The sequence below is a fragment of the Lottia gigantea genome (assembly GCF_000327385.1).
Source record: "Lottia gigantea unplaced genomic scaffold LOTGIsca_35, whole genome shotgun sequence".
Classification (NCBI taxonomy): Eukaryota; Metazoa; Mollusca; class Gastropoda; family Lottiidae; genus Lottia; species Lottia gigantea.
Window position 1 is genome coordinate 905021 of NW_008709190.1, and position 17046 is coordinate 922066.

The 17046-nt window shown below is 32.1% G+C and overlaps 3 protein-coding genes across 3 annotated transcripts in view; 1 reads left to right on the plus strand and 2 right to left on the minus strand.

Annotated features, from left to right (window-relative positions):
* The window catches only part of LOTGIDRAFT_190706 (hypothetical protein), a 32958-nt gene extending 25888 nt beyond the window's left edge, over nt 1-7070 (plus strand). The window contains exons 38-48 of the mRNA XM_009058670.1: nt 48-120; nt 429-518; nt 1034-1141; nt 1804-1961; nt 2934-3029; nt 4207-4360; nt 4698-4763; nt 5199-5284; nt 5931-6033; nt 6245-6358; nt 6824-7070. Coding sequence (XP_009056918.1) covers nt 48-120; nt 429-518; nt 1034-1141; nt 1804-1961; nt 2934-3029; nt 4207-4360; nt 4698-4763; nt 5199-5284; nt 5931-6033; nt 6245-6358; nt 6824-6883 — 1108 coding nt within the window. The 3' untranslated portion in view covers nt 6884-7070. The remainder of the gene's footprint in view (nt 1-47; nt 121-428; nt 519-1033; nt 1142-1803; nt 1962-2933; nt 3030-4206; nt 4361-4697; nt 4764-5198; nt 5285-5930; nt 6034-6244; nt 6359-6823) is intronic.
* Nucleotides 7071-10062: 2992 nt separating this feature from the next.
* On the minus strand, nt 10063-12959 carry LOTGIDRAFT_120831 (hypothetical protein; the record flags this gene model as incomplete). The annotated part of the gene is made up of 5 exons (XM_009058671.1): nt 10063-10247; nt 11586-11684; nt 12009-12155; nt 12480-12567; nt 12891-12959. Coding segments are annotated over 5 exons (588 nt in total), but the record flags the coding sequence as incomplete, so codon positions are not given.
* Nucleotides 12960-15364: 2405 nt separating this feature from the next.
* LOTGIDRAFT_66799 (hypothetical protein) lies at nt 15365-16042 on the minus strand (the record flags this gene model as incomplete). The annotated part of the gene is made up of 1 exon (XM_009058607.1): nt 15365-16042. A coding segment is annotated over one exon (678 nt), but the record flags the coding sequence as incomplete, so codon positions are not given.
* Nucleotides 16043-17046: the final 1004 nt, after the last annotated feature.

Sequence of the window (17046 nt, forward strand, 5' to 3'; positions counted from 1 at the left end):
CCCATGATATTACCACTACAATCTGCTATGACTGTAACATTACCTAGTGGACCTGTTAATTCTACCTTACACAGACCCTTTCCTGATAGACTTATTTATATTAAAGGTTTTGAAGACACAGTAAGCATAATCCCAGGTTTTTTTTTCTTTTTCCTTATATGTTCCGGGTGTCTACTTGAGATTGCCCCTTCCATTTAAGAGTATATTTTATTTTTATTTCGGGTTAGGGAGGGTTCTTCTACTCTCAGCAGGCCTGAAAATGCATTGAAATCAAGGAGAATATGATGGACTCCCACAAAGGCAGTCTGCAAGAGTTGGTTGCATCTGTCTATCAGTTTCTTGCAGAGCACCTTCAACATGCGAGTTACTTTCGTAGAGCAAACAAATTTACTATTTCATTTGCTTAACTTTATGTGTTATATTTTCAGATCGAAGTGTTAGCTTCTCTGCAGAAACCTAAAAAAATTACTATGATAGGTAGTGATGGTAAAAGATATGTTATGATGTGTAAACCTAAGGTATGAGCTATAGTCATACAAAGATATTAATGCAAGTCTGTAAAACAGTCCATTTTGAGTTGTTAAAGTTTAAGTAGTAATGAACTAACTAGAGATTGTATCAGTCAACTTTATTTGGAGATAGTTTAGATAGTAATGAACAGCATTCTTGGAATACATAGTTATTGTTGTGTCATTTAGGTCCAAATGAATGAAAACAGCTCATTTGCTGTACTTTTTTTGGTTGAATGGCTAACTTTAATCAATGCAATTTATTGCTGGAAATTGAGTTATAACTTTGAACAATTTTGTACAAGTCATATGTAAAATTGAAGCCAGTTAAAATATATCGCAAATATTCATACACAGATATTTGTATTTATTATAATTTTGAACATTTTGGATAACAAGATATTGTATCTTTTATTTTGGCAATTTTGATTTTTCCCAAGTGTCAAGGTTTTCTAAAAAAAAAAGGTGATATTGGCTTGGGAATAATTCATTGGAATATATATATGTGATATATTATATTATAGGATGATTTACGTAAAGATTGTAGATTAATGGAGTTCAATGCTATCATCAATAAATTCCTACGAAAAGATCCTGAATCACGGAGACGAAATCTACATATGAGAACCTATGTGAGTTATCTCAAATTACAGTAGACTCATCAAGATAAGATATTGACAATAGACAATTATTTTTTGCTCATAACAGGACACATCCTAACCTTCATTTTAAAAATGCATGCTTTCATGTATAAGTCACCAATCTTTTGACCTCTAACCTTTCATGTTCATGTTAGGATGTGAAACTCCATTCATTTCATTTCATTTTCACATTTTAATGTTAAACATTATTCAATATGACTTTAAATTAGAGGTATAGTGGAGCAATAAAAATGTCCATCTCATGTATCATTTTCAATTCATTTCACAGAAGCTTCGGTCAAAAATAACCTCATCCCTAATTAAGGCTCAGATATTTCATAAGTGAATACTTCTCTATACTGATAACTGATCACAATTGTATGGATAACAATTACTTGAAAAAATAAATTGGGACGTATCACTATGGTACTTTCATCTTTATCAAGCAATGATACAGTTAGTTTGTATATAAATTTGTTTGTAAATAAATGTTATCCATATAATTTATTCCAGTTATTTATGCCCCAATTGCTAATTTCCACTTAAGTAAGTTACACTATATTAAAAATCATTCTACAAATATCTACAATGTTTTTCTTAAAACAGAATGGTTTTCTATGCCTAAATCTAAATTTTGAAGAATGTTTTTGCAGTCTGTGGTACCATTAAATGAAGAATGTGGATTTATAGAATGGGTAAATAATACCAGTGGACTAAGATATATACTAATGAAGTTATATAAAGAAAAAGGACTGTATACATCAGGAAAAGAATTGAAGGCCTTAATGCCCTCTATCCATTCATCAGATGAGTAAGTTGGCTGCTAAAATATACATGTACATAGATAGAATTACATATTACAAGATGTATCACTATACATTTATCAGTCGTATTAAGATGAAACTCTCATTTCTTTTTCATTAGCTTTTATTTTGATGAAGCCACTAGAGTAAGGGTCTAACAACGGGCCTCTTGAACATTCATCCCAATAACTTTTAGATCTAACTTGATGACCTCTGCTTTAACCAATAGAATTTCTTCCTTCTCCAGCACTTGAGTTTTGTGACATGAACAAAAGATGTCTTCCCAGAAACATAATACTAGTTTATCAAGTCCACTCAAATTGAAATTAGCACACGCCTTTTTATTGGATGGTTCGGAGTGTCTGCGTATGTAAATATTGACACGAGGTCTGATATATGCAGTTTGTAAAGTTTGCACACATAACAAGATCTCTTATAGTAGATAACAATATTTTGCTATTATACTACGACAAGATAAAAATCAGCAGAGATATTTTGCAGCCAATTTTAAATGAAAACAGTTAGTCATGTAAAGATGTAGGAACACGAGCGGTCTTGGTCGATTAGTCACGGATTAGAGTCTTGAGTAAAATCTTGCATGTGCCCGTGCTTCCACGTCAAGATTATCGTGTCCCCAACAGGATTTATACTAACAAGTTTGATAATTGTTTCCAATAGTTTTATCATCAAGACAGACCGTGATCATCCTATTAGATTCATTTTCCTTTCAATTGCATGCTTCGCACTTGATTTTCAACATGATTGAAAACGACTAACTGGAGATTTTTTTATCTCCTTGTGTGCAGTCAGTGAAACTCCTTACAAGACCTCTATGACCAAGACTGCTCGTGTGCTGGCGCCTTAGCAAATCTTGCTTGGACTAGGCTGAATAGTAGTGTTATTATTTTGTAAATTTTGTTTGTCCAGAATAATGCTTTTGTAACACTGCTTGTTCATTTTGTTTTTTTATATATATACAGAACAAAACTTCAGGCATATAAAACCAAATTTTTACCAAGACATCCACCAGTTTTCAAAGAATGGTTTTTAAGAACTTTCCCCAACCCTACCTCATGGTAAGCTATTTTGAGAAACACCAGATTTACAATCAATTGGTTCACAAGGGATAAGCAGGATATTATCTTTAGAACAATTTTATGATCAATGCAACATGGGCAGTTTTATGTTCAATACAACATGGTCAGTGTTATGATCAATGCAACATGGTCAGATTTATGATCAATGCAACATGGACAGATTTATGACCAATAAATCATGGACAGATTTATGACCAATGCATCATGGACAGATTTATGATCAATGCATCATGGACAGATTTATGATCAATGCAACATGGGCAGTTTATGATTAATGCAACATGGGCAGTTTATGATCAATGCAACATGGACAGGTTTATGATCAATGCAACATGGACAGTTTTATGATCAATGCAATATTGGCAGTTTTATGACCAATGCAACATGGGCAGTTTTATGATCAATGCAACATTGACAGTTTTATGATCAATGCAACATTGAGAGTTTAATGATCAATGCAACAATGAGAGTTTAATGATCAATACAACATTGAGAGTTTAATGATCAATGCAACATGGACAATTTTATGATCAGTGCAACATGGACAATTTTAAGATCAATGCATCATAGACAGTTTTAAGATCAATGCAACATGGTCAGATTCAATTAATGATTTCAAATTTTATTGTGTAGTATTTGGGGATCACAAAAGAAATATTTCTATATGTTTTTGATAATGATCATATTGAAATCAGATCTAGGGGTAACAAGAAATCAGAAAACTAGGCATGTCTTTAATATTGCTGTACTGCCTGGGCCTTCATTAAAGGGACAAGTGTGTCATCCGTTTGACCAATCATATCCTATTCTTAGAAAGAGGAATTTAAAAAGTGTTCACAGCTCTCTGTCTAAATTTGCCTTACAATTCATGTATGTCAAAGAATTATCTCGAAAATTAAAAAGAAGACACGTCTTTCTTGAGATTTTAGAAAAGATATAGAAATAGAAACTGAAATTCTTAGTTTGAGGTAATTTTGAAGGAATTATGCGATTCTAGTACTCATAAAGACAATCAACCCCCAAAAATGTCAAACCTTCCCCTTTAAGTAATTTGCATACAAACAAGTTACTGTATTTCAGTAATATTGAGCATCTATATGTGCTTGTAAAAATATTGTTTATTTGATAGTTCAGATTATATTATTTTCTAATCTAGGTATAATGCAAGATTAGCCTATGCTAGAACATCAGCTGTTATGAGTGTAGTTGGATATATATTAGGTTTAGGTGATCGGCATGGTGAAAATATTCTCTTTGATTCTACTACAGGTGATACTGTACATGTTGATTTTAATTGTCTCTTTAATAAGGTAAGCAGGATCCTTTCTTGTATAATGTTCATACTGATTGTTTCTTGAATATGATACACTTTTATTTCGAAATCTTCAAGTTTTGTTATAATTGTCTAGGTAATTTTCAGTTGTCTACTTTACTTAATAACTTTTTTGTTGATTTGTTTTTTTTCATTCTGTTGGCCTGCAAATAATATATTTTTGTGGGTTTTTTTATCAGGGAAAATTGAAAGATAAAAAGAACTGTGCATACATGCATGTACTATATCTTTGGAGGAAACCTAGTGTGACAGAATTTTTTTTAGTTATGGAGTTAGGTAAATGTTATATATTTAAATGATGATTTGATTTTTAGGGTGAAACATTTGAATGGGCAGAAAAGGTTCCATTTAGACTGACACCAAATATGATTGATGTTCTAGTAAGTATGAATCTTATAAATTACAGAGGTCAGTTTTAGACATCCTGGCCACTTTTTTAGAACTCAATTCTGCTACTGGACTGTGGTCATTCTGATACATTCTTATGTACATTTTTAACTTCTGACATAAAACTGCACTTGACTATATACATTTTTTTTTCAATTGTTTGAGATACCCACAACAGATTTTAATTTTGATAAGTGACATGTATAGCTGAAATCAACTTCTCTGGCTGGTAAGATAAATATATAGAGGACTGTATGCCTTTAATGCAAATCAATCAAAGCCAACAGTACAAGGGAATAAAAATTTCTTACAAAGTAGTGGAATTGGTCAAATTCTACTGAGTAAAGCTATGAAAAGAAAATTTGCGAAAGGTTAAGAGTATGTTCACAAACTTAAATTTTTGTTTGTGTTTCTTTACTTTCTGTCAGGGACCAATGGGTGTAGAAGGTATATTTAGAAGAGCTTGTGAAGTCAGTTTAAGAGTTATGAGAGATCAAATGGATCCATTAATGAGGTAAAAACATGTAAATAATGAAATCTGTCCTATGTGTTATCATATGATAAAAGTGAGAAGTAAATACATCGCTAAAATTTTCCAAATCATTTCATCTGACGTCGAAAGCTCTTAAAAGGTGTCTTCTTACTAATAACATGAGTGATTAAGTATTACTTTCAATTCTATGTGCTGTCATCACTTAAAGGGACAGGTGCGCCAATTTTTTTGACCAATCATACTTGAGTGTCAGAAACGGGAATTTTTTAGCTAAGCCAGTCAGTAATAGTGTTCACAGCTCACTTCAAAATTTGAGCCTTCATATCTGTGTGTGTTCAGAATTATCTGCATTTGAATGTTAAAATGACGTAATATACTCTGTGATATAAAGAAAAGACCTTATATAGAAATAGTAAGTAAAATTCCTAGTTTGAAATATTTTTTAAGGAATTATTCGATTCGATTATCGTTCATTTCTTGTAGTTATGAAGACTATTTACATATTTTCAAGGCTCAAATCAACCCACCAAAAATTGCACACCTGTATCAGTGATAATCTTTCTTTGCTGTCATAATGTTTTGTAAGTCACATAAGAAAGTTGTTATTGAATCATACAAACCTTAGATATTATGTGGTCTATAATATTCTGATTTTTTTTTTTTTTAGTGTGTTACGGCCATTTATACATGATCCATTAGTTGAATGGAGTAAACCAGCTAGAGGTCAAAGATCAAATCCAACAGATACTGGAGAAATCTCAAATGAACAAGTAATTATCAAGTTTTTTTGTAGAATCTAGAAATGTAGAAGAAATTTTAAACAACCTTAATCTTACGTTCTTGTCTTGTCTATATCTGTGAAGACAGGCATTTTGTAGAAAACTATTTTAATAGAAACAAAATTGTTATTAGATTGGTCTAAGTCCAACATATCACCAGAGCTATACTAAACCAATTCTAAATATAGATGATGTATTTCAGGCCATGAATCATGTACAGAATATTGAACATAGATTGAAAGGAATTATTAAGAATAAAACTAAACCTAGAGGGCTACCATTATCTATAGAAGGTCATGTTAATTATCTTATACAGGTACTATTCCCTTTAATATTCCTTATGCTTCTTTCTACAGTTTCATCAACATACGTATACGGACATCAGGCTCTGTCATTCTATTAGATCTTCAGAATGGCGGAATCACATATCTCTATGCCACGTCACTTCCCTCTTCACAATGTCAAGCTATTGCGAATTTTGTGTTATGTCTCGACTTCAATAAACAACTATTCTTGTATCACAGAATGCAGTTTTTTGATTGGATTGTATGTAAGAAAATACAGCGAATCAGAGCCTAAGAAAGAAAGAATTAAGCATTATGGCTTATAATTGATTGGTTGTACTTGCTTAGCATTCAGTCCAATCAAATTGCTGATTAACTAACTACATGCACAGCAACTATTGCAGTATAGCTATAAGTTGAAGTTTGTAAAAGGTTGACATTGTGAAGATGGGTGACAACTAGGTGAGATTTTTATGAAATATGAATTTATGTTTCAGGAAGCAACTGATGAGAAGAATTTAAGTCAGATGTATATTGGTTGGGCACCATATTTATAATCAGTGTTAATACTTTATAAACATATCAAAGTGCTATTATAACTGTTTAGATCTAAATAAGATCAGATTTTATGTTAACTTTTCTAAACAACTATGTTGTCAATTGTGAATGTATCCAGCTAAAATGTGAAATGGTGAAGTAATAGAATATATCTCTCTTTACTAATTAAAAATATTGTTAAATTTCTGATGTCAGTTATATGTCATTAAATTCAAAGGAACAAAGTAATAGCACAGACTACTAAGCTAGATATAAGGCCTTTTTTATCACAGTAATTTATCCATCACCAATTTTGTTTTAAGTGTCCAAATATTTGCTTTAACAGATGTCTGGTTCTTCTAAGCCAATAGCTTAGACTTTAGTCACTTCTTTGGCTTGATTGACCTTCATGCCCACAGTTATTATATTGACATTATTTGTAACAAGTGGTTACCTAGCAAAAAATGCCCACTTCCCTGATATATTTTTAGTTTATCAAGGGCAGTCGCCAATCTGACAAATCGTACCAAAAATCTAATTTCTCAAAGATATTGTTCATTTAATCAAACACACAAAATATCATAAAATTCTGACAAACTGTTACCTCTATGACCTTACAAGCATTATAAGAATGTTGATAATGTTCAGAAAAGTGATGACAGTCTAAAGCAGTGTTTATCTCAATTGCAGGAGAAGATTCTAACTTTAAGATTCTTCAATGACCTCTGTTTAAAAAGAAACATTATTCCTCACTCTCTAGGACTGTCAGATTGTATTGTGATCTTTATCAGAATTATTTAAGATCTGAATCAATTGATATTTGACTTTATTTATTTTGTAGCATCTTTACACAATCAAGAATACAATTTAGTTTTGTTGTTCAGGCTTTTATCTGTGCAGACAACTTTAGTCACTCTCCAAAATCATTCTAAATCATTCTATAACTTAGATTTAAACCTTGTTATAGCACTCCTAAGCACCTCCCACTTTGTTTATACAATGACAATATCATAGGAAATTCTCGATATCATGTTATAAATATAATATATAATTGTAATCAAGCATAACTTGAATGGGGAGTATTATGTTTTCAATAATTGATAACATGATTAGTAATATATACTATGCATCATCACTAGGTTGTTATCTAGTGAATTATAAACTATATTTATCCTGGAGCTTCACTAAGAGAGAGGTTTTTTTCAGACCATTCTTTATCTGCTCTATATTGTTGTTGAGCTATTCTTTGTGTGTTTAATCCTTCCTATGTTTTGTTGCCTTAAGTTTTGATGAATCTCATCTGCCAGTTTTAATTGAAGATTGTGATGAAGAACTTGCTGATTTTCCTGCTAGTGAACTCAATGACCTGAAATGACATTTTGTTTTAAGAAAAGGTTGGTAATATAAATGTTCACTCATGTAACAAGTAGAACAGTCATCATTGTATCATGAATACAGGTTTTGACATGGTCTTATTAACCCGTATTAAACACTACACTTCGTTTTCGGAGCGTGGCAATGAGATTGGTGCTATTTGAATCTGACAAATCAGATTGGTAGAGCAGAATTGAGGCCATGTGGCAAAACACAGCACCGCCTTGCCGCCGCCTGTTTGAAGAGATAGAACACATTCTTTCCAAGTTAATAATCCAAAGTAAGGTTTGATTTTCTCTCGGCTTCAATTCTTTAACGAAAATCTCAAAACATGTAACGGCATGCTGCTTTCGCTTTCATAAAGGGTGATTTGTTTTGATTAGCTGAAATTTGCTACCAATACAGTAGGGCCAATTTTGATTAGATAATATTTAGCTATGAATAAGTAATTCTTCCCACTATGTTACCACAAGTATGACGAAAGGGGTGTGGTTTGGACACAATGAACAGTCATAAAATCTATCATTGGGACATTTCCATATATTTCACATTTGAATTTTTCACTGAGGCAATGAAAACAAAATCAGTGAACGGAAGAGAGAAAGTGGATAACACACTTGGTTGTTGCAGAAGAATTCAGCTGAAATGTTATATACCTAGCTGATGAGACTGGTTGTTTCTTTTTAACTGGCACTGTACTTGTTTGATTGTTAGCTTTCCTACAATACAACAATTTCATTAATAATCTTCACTGTATTTCATGTATATTTTAATCTAAAACATTCATTAGAACTTTATTTTAAATGAATTCTAAGGTCTAATTGATAAGTCAATCTTGGGTGGAAGGATGGAAGTAATATTGGGATATTTCACAAAGTATATCTATGAAAAATTCAAGTCTATAAATCAGTTAGTTCACCACTATTTAAAATGATTGTAAAAAGGCTTTCCAAACTAATTATGTGTATAGGAGACACTGATACTAGCATTGACTTGCATCATTCCAATTTCAATCAGATGTCTGTGGTTCCTGCAATTCTACTAAAACTAAGCATTAAACGAGGTCACTGGCAAAAGCTGTTAATAATCTATAAGCATCTTTTGCAGTAGTAATGTCAAATACATTTCAGCATATCTATAATTACTTGAATCAGAGGCATCAAATGGAAAATGACAATGATGAAAGAGATAGAAAACCTCGTAAAAGCTCGTAACAACCTCAATTAAGGCCTTCTGTTAAATATTTAATATCTTACTTTTTATCAGTCTTGCCTTTAAATACTCTATTTACATCAAGATGAGTTTCATTATTAGTAGTTTTTTCTTGTTGTCTGGGTGAACTCATTTCAAATATTCCTTCTAAATCTACTTCTAATCTTATTGGTGCATACATGTTAAACCATTGCTGAAAGAAGATTATGTATGGCATAATGGTGAATAATTATGAAAGTAAAAAGTACAACAGTTTTCAGCGGTCCATCTATTTAATTCAGCTTCTGATTTGCATAGATTTTATGTAGAGTAAAGATGCATCTATTTTTGTATGAGATCAGACTCTACAATAACCAGTTTGACAGTTGTCGGCTAAAAACTTTAACTACATTTTTGGGGACTTTCTTACTCCACTGGTGTTTGTGGGAATGTAATCATACATGTGTTTGGTTTTTTTTTTTCCAGTTCTATCTTTTACTTATGAAAAGGCTTAACAGTTTAACTGATTATATCTGATTCCAAGGTCAAGGATAGTTGGAAAGTTTCAGACTTTGATCACACCTCTATTGTCATAACAGTGTTAACAACCTTGACCTTTAAAATTTTAATTGAGTCAGGCAACAAATTTTCTTACCTTTGCTTGAAGACTAAGACCAATATCTGTAAAGGCAAACTGCCACTGAGGTAGACCTAGATGCATTAACATAAGACGAAAGTATGCCAGAAAGGAATCTGCTAAGAAATGCCACCTTAAACTCCTATCAAGAAACCATACCTCAGCTGGTGATTCATTTGTACCTAGTAATCAGAAACAAAGCTTGAGGACAATTACTTGACAGAAAAGTTGAATTAATCATAATATTTAAAACCTTATTGTTGTACTACAATAAAACAAGGCACGTTTAACATCCAGTATTCACCAACAGAGGTAAATTGCAATAGATAAAGATACTTTTCAATGTACACTGTCTTCAACAGCAGCCAGGCAGTTCATAAAACTATTTCATTATATTTTCAAATTCACAGTTTAAAGGAGTCCAATAATGATATTTTTAGGATTTAAAGTATTCTATTTCATTAGACTAAGACTAAAAAATTATTTATAAGTTATTAAAAGGAACTATAAATGGGGGTAAATGGGAGTGTTAAGAGATATTGTTAGTATACATGGTAAATCTTGCAAATGTTCAGTGTTTCCAATTAAATTATTAAGTCCAATTATTAGAAGTCTTAAGAAAATCTCTCTACAAAATACTTTATTTAGGAGGTTACTAGTTAAACAATCATGGGAAAAAGCATCTTCACAATGTCATTGCTATTACAAACTTTGTATCATGGGAGTTTGTAAATGAAGCAACTTGATTGGATTGTTTGCTAGCTAATACAGCCAATCAGAAGCCTCAACAGGCAGTCTGTGAACACAAAGCCATAATGTTTGCAGCCTTTCTGTTGAGGGCTCTGATGAGCATCCAATCCAATCAAATCGCTGTATTCCGTGTTACAAGAATGTGGCTATTTCAGTCAAGGTATAAGTCTGAAGTTTGTAAAAGCTTGACATTGTGAAAATGGGTAGAAAGGAGATTTATATATAAGTTGACTAGGAAGAATAATTACAGACCCAAAGAAAATTAATTAAAAACAGGATTATTTCTTTTACCCAGTACTGATGATTGAATATTGTCTTCAATTTCACTGCTATCTGTATGGTCTGGTGGAAAAGTAATTGAAAATTGTTAAAGGATAGCTTAAGTTACAGGCTTCCTTCCAAAATATATTTACAGAATTTTGAAAATACTTGCAAAGAACATGTAAGATACTTTTGATGTACTGTATATAATATTTTTGGTAATAAAATTTGTGCATACTTCCCATATAAATGCACTATTTCAATGTAGAATTTTAAAAAGTTTCACTAAAAATCTCCAACCATAATATACATTGAAAAAGAAGGCAAACAGGAATACCATAGCAATTAAGAGAAACTTTGTGCTTTCCTTTGTTTACAGACACTCTCCTTTAACAATAAACTTGCTTGTATTGATTAATTATGTGCTGCATGTTCAACTTTTATTAGCATGCAGAAGGAATCTATATATGGTTGAAAAAGATATTTTATTTTATAACCCAAAAACTTACCTGATTTTTTCTTGATATATATACAAACTTTTCCATACCCACTGCAGTCATCTAACTCATAAATTCCATTTGATCCACAAAATTTAGGTTTTTCCCTACCTGCAATACAGAAAATAACAGTATGGTAGGGAGATATAAAATAAAATAACATGTATTCTGCTTCTGAATGGCTTCTTGATGGTTGAAAGACATTGGCTATAATCCACTCCTATTTTGAGTACTAATTGCCTAGAGTAATACGCTTTTTCCTCTGTTATTCTATTAGCATTTCACTAACAGGAGAAATCCAGAAATCCATGACTTGCCCCTGAAACCAGACCAGGACTGAACCACTTTCAGGAATATTGGACCACCTACAAAAGGTGGTTTAGTCTGTGGTTCAATCAATTACATGTAGGATAATAAAATAAGTTATACCGGTACCTCCAATTTCTTCATCATCAGATTCAGTTTCTAAATCAGCTAATGATGGTTGAACTAGATTAGTATTACCACTAACTATTGATGTATTTAGTTTATTTACTTGGATTAAAGGATGAATATGCATTCTACCGACTGGTGTTTCACCATCTACATTCATAAGAATGAGATCAAGATTAAATGCAAAAATTTCCAGAAATATTGCATAAGGTAAAATATCATTTTTCAATTTTGGGGGGTTTTGAGTGGATCTATATCATGATTCTGATGAAAATCAGGCAACAAACTGCACAGTTCATATTTCTTCTCTTAAAAATTAATTGACATTAGTAATCCTGATCATGAAAAAGTTTTAAAGTCACAGGCTACAGGGTCCTTTTCTTTTATAAATTTCAAACATAAGCTCCTGATATGTTCAGTTCCAAGGTTATTGAGACCATTGCAAAATGCTTGATCTGTGAGAATATTACTTACTGTCTATATGTACTGACCATGTTAGATCAAACCCATTACTGGATAAATAGAAATTTTTGAGATCTTCAGGTAATAAACAACTGTTTCTCTGTAACACAAGTGCCATACATTATGTGTCTGTGATTGTATTCATGGAGTGAAAACCATTAAGATCAAAAGAACAATTATGAACATGATTTAAAGGGAGAGAATTAAGAAAGTCAAGATCGGAAATACTTTTTGAAACCTTGAAACAAATATGAGCTATAAATAAATATACTGTACAAAATTAACGGTAAGCTATCATCACCTAACTAAAAGCCAAAGATAAATTATTTTAATTTCTTAAACTTAGAAATGGCATCCTAGTGTTAACTGGAATAAGAAAGGCATCTCTGTTAAATAATGTGTGTCTTCACTCAGTATTCTCACCTGTTCCCATGACAGAACTGTAGGTCTTTCAGCTGGATTTTTTTCGTGTAACTTCACTTTTCTGGTGCCCTTCTTTCGGTCTGTAAGATAATACTTTTGACATTTGTTGTATTGATTTTTAACTGACCAAGGGTCATTTAATTGCCTGAAGCACAATGTACATGTATTCTATGAATATCAACTTGTCTTATCAAGTCACAAGTACACACTTTTTGAATGCCATTTAGTGACTTGTTTACTCTGTGACTACATTGAGTTCTAAATTGAATTTTTTCTCTCATGTCACAAATATTCAAAATATGATTTTCAAGTGCATACCAATCTCTGTCTGTAAAATCATAGTTTCAAATAATTTTGTTTTCAATGGTTGGCATTTTCATCAAAGACAATCTAAGACTTGGAGATTAATATTTCAATTCATACAAAAATGATAGCCAAAATGTGATTTAGAACTTTTGATGTGACCAGAGAGTAGGTTAAAGTAGGCCTACAGGTGGGGATGTTGATTTGAATATACGTATGAAAATTTAACTTCTAATTTATTTCATTCACATGCTTATCTTCTTTCTAAAAAATTTGGGTATCCGAATTATGAAAGTCTTGTTGATACCAACTAAGTCTACATCTTCTATTGGATTTGAAGGCCTTACAATCTCCTTCTTATTCCTTACCTAGATACTTCACTACACCTATGCTTAATTGCCTTTCTAAATAAACTGATCTTGGTGTTCCTTCTGTCATTGTCTCTATTTTACGTTCAATAAACAAAAATCATTTCAGTCCATGTTCTTAAAAAATAGTAGCGTCGTCCTCCATGTTTGTTACTAATACAGCATTTTGATCTCAAATGGTGAGAGCAGATATACAAGGGAAGTAATCAATTTCATTATTCCAGCCCACAAATAAATTTTTCCACTGTTAATCAATGCAATGAAGGTGTCTGAAAGGCACTGGAGGCACATACACATGTACATGGAGGTGATCGGATGAAAATATGAAAATATTACTTATAAAGGTCTCCTGTCTCCTGTTCCTGCGTGATGTCAAATGGATAGTTTGGAAGTCATATACATCTGAGCCAACTTGAAAATGCTTATCTGCAGCCACTTGCTATATTTGTCATTGTTTTTCTAAGGAAAGTTAACGAAGAACCTTGGGCTTCTTTTCATCAATTTATCACTTGAAAATTAGGTAAGAACAATTGAATGGGCATAATGTATCATTTCGGTTTTAAAGAAAATACTTTTATCTGGTCTTGGACTTTCTTAGCTAGCAGTCAAGTGGCTTTATCAAATATTAGGAAAACAAAACACATTCATGAAGATAAAAAAAAAATGATATAGTAATATAACATAACAGTCAATTCAAAATATAAACAGTTACTTACAAATAATAATTTATATAATATACAAGAATATAACAATAAGTAACTTGTGAAGTATAAAATATGAAAAATCAGAACTGCACAATCTAAAAGCTATAAAATGTTCTTACTATAATATCTAAAAATTGAAAAATATACAAAAAACAGTATAATATATTAGATAACAAATGAAACAATATTAAAGGGATTGTAAAAAGGTTTTCTAAATTTTTTACGTGTTTCGGGGACACTGATAGTATCAATTAACACCATTCCAATTTTCAATCAATAGTTCCAGCCATTCCTCTAAAACTAACTTTTTGATGACTTCACTAATCACAAAATATACTTTATCACATTTGCGATTAGTGACACCATCAAACATTTAGTTTTAGCGGAATTGCAGGAACCACAGACATCTGATTGAAAATTGGAATAGTACAAATTGATGCTAACAGTGTTCCAGATACACATAAAAAATTTGGAAAACCTCTTTACAATCCCTTTAACAGTTGTAAGCAAGTACTAATTATAACTAGGTTACAAAGGCCTACTCTATTAAAGTTTATATATTATAATATATTACACAATACAAGCTAAAACCCCACAACAATAATATAACAATACATCACAGATCAGAACTGTATACTTTTCTATAATAAAAGTTACAAAAATTTTCCTAAAATCTAATCATTAAACTATATAATATTGACCTCTCTTAATAAAAGAATTTAAAATAAAAAGGCAGTTATGATAGGAACAATAAGATTGGAGTATGTTTAAGGAGTGTAGAATACAGTCAGAAATGAACTATAAATCTTGGTTTTTTGGTTTTCTCGGTTCTGGAGAATCTGGTTTTGATTGATCTTAGCTAATCAGTCTCGACACAGGCTTATTTTCTGCTAGGCAGGCTTTGGATTAAATTTAGTTCAAGACACTTCTTTTTCTATTGCAAATAATTAGATACCTTTTTCAATTGTTCCCTTTTTTGAAACATGAAAAAAAAAAAACTACACAGAAGTTACATTTTCTCCCAATGAAAATTCAATGTAAAGAAGAGTTTATTGCACTGAACAACTTTCTCGCCATCGTATTCAGCTCTCAAATGTCTCGGAACTGTACATTTATAATGACAAACTCCATGGATGTTATAATTACACACAAATTTCTTTTCTGTTAAATCATGGATCAATATTTTCATAATTGTATCTTCATCAAAATCCATGGCCCACGGTCCAAAAGATACGTTAGAAGTTCTTACAATGTCATTTTGAAAAAAGTCTTTAACTTGCTGAAAACATTCATGATTTTGATCAAATTCAGGATATTCTGTTATAAGAGCACGTCTATTTAAAGTTAAGCTAACTTTTGACATTGGTGATGTGATACCCAGCTGTTCTACTTCTGTAGCTTTTTTGATCACATTATTTAAAAATTTGTGATAACCTCGAATTCGCGACAGAAATTTTTCTTTCATTTTGATGCCGATAAGAGGAGGACTGTTTTCAAGAATTTCAACCAAGTCACTGATTCCAAAATAACAGGCATCCTGATATACTTTGGTACGTAGATTATAAGGTGGTAATTCATCGTATCTCATATAACGTAAAATGTGACTAAACATTTCTCCATCAGCATCAATAAAGTAGCGGCCATCTTGGTCTTTTTGAATATCAAAATTGCCACTAAACATGGCAGCTAACATAGTATCAGTTCTTTTAGTCAGAGTCAACAGTGTTGTGGAATATTTCATGCCTCCAACATTTAATTCAATTATTGGTGGAAACTGAAATATAGATATTTTAAGCAATAATGAACTAACAGCCAGCCAGCACTTCAGAAGATCCAGAAAATGATTGTGCTGTATCAGTGGTGTATTTTGAAAAGGGGTGGGGTGGGGGGGGGGGGGGGGGTGGATGTATCCTTCTTTCATTGCCAAAATAGTGTCAAATGTATTCTAATCCTTCCTCGGGAGAAATGTCTAAAGGGGGGGGGATGGGGACACTGACCCCCCCCACCCCCCATCATGACCAGTGCCTTCTAAAATCTGAATGGGGAGCCCAAGTGCTCATATGCCTGATATGGTCAGATGGTCATTGATCAAACTAGATCTAGATCTTATTATTTTATATGATATAGGCCTACAGAGTTAGAAGAATGTCTTGATAGGTTAGGTTGGTGATAATGTCTCATCATCTTTTAAATATTTAGTTATCAAACCTCATGTTTGACATAAGACAAAATTAATTTAATAGACAGAAATGACAGAAAAACAAAAATACTTTTCGACGTCACTGAGGTGACCGAGAAGCAGGATGGACTGTGGTCTACTAAGTTACCAGTTTCCAGCTAAACCTTGTTAGCCTACCTTGAAACTCAAGGTTTTGCATACAATCATTTGCCAATGCTATGCATTTCTCAATTTTTCAGGCTATAAATGGGATCTGGACTGGAAATATAACAACAAACCTTTTTACATATTGCAGAGTTTTTACTACCTTCACCCATTTTGACATGTAAACAAACGGCAATAACTCTTCATGTTATGATTACATTCAGACAACAACTAACTTGTTAGTTGATAAAACTGGTAGTCCGGATAGTTTGACTTTGGTGATTTAATAATGTTGCGACAAATTTGGTGTACATTGTTATACAATTATTTCAGGGACAGTGCTCTTCGGCTCCTACGCACATGTAGGCCTAGGCTGCACAAAGATAAATTTTTGGGTTGTTTTTTTTTATTATTGAAAACCTGTACATTGTGGGGCGTTTTGCAAGGAAATTCGATCG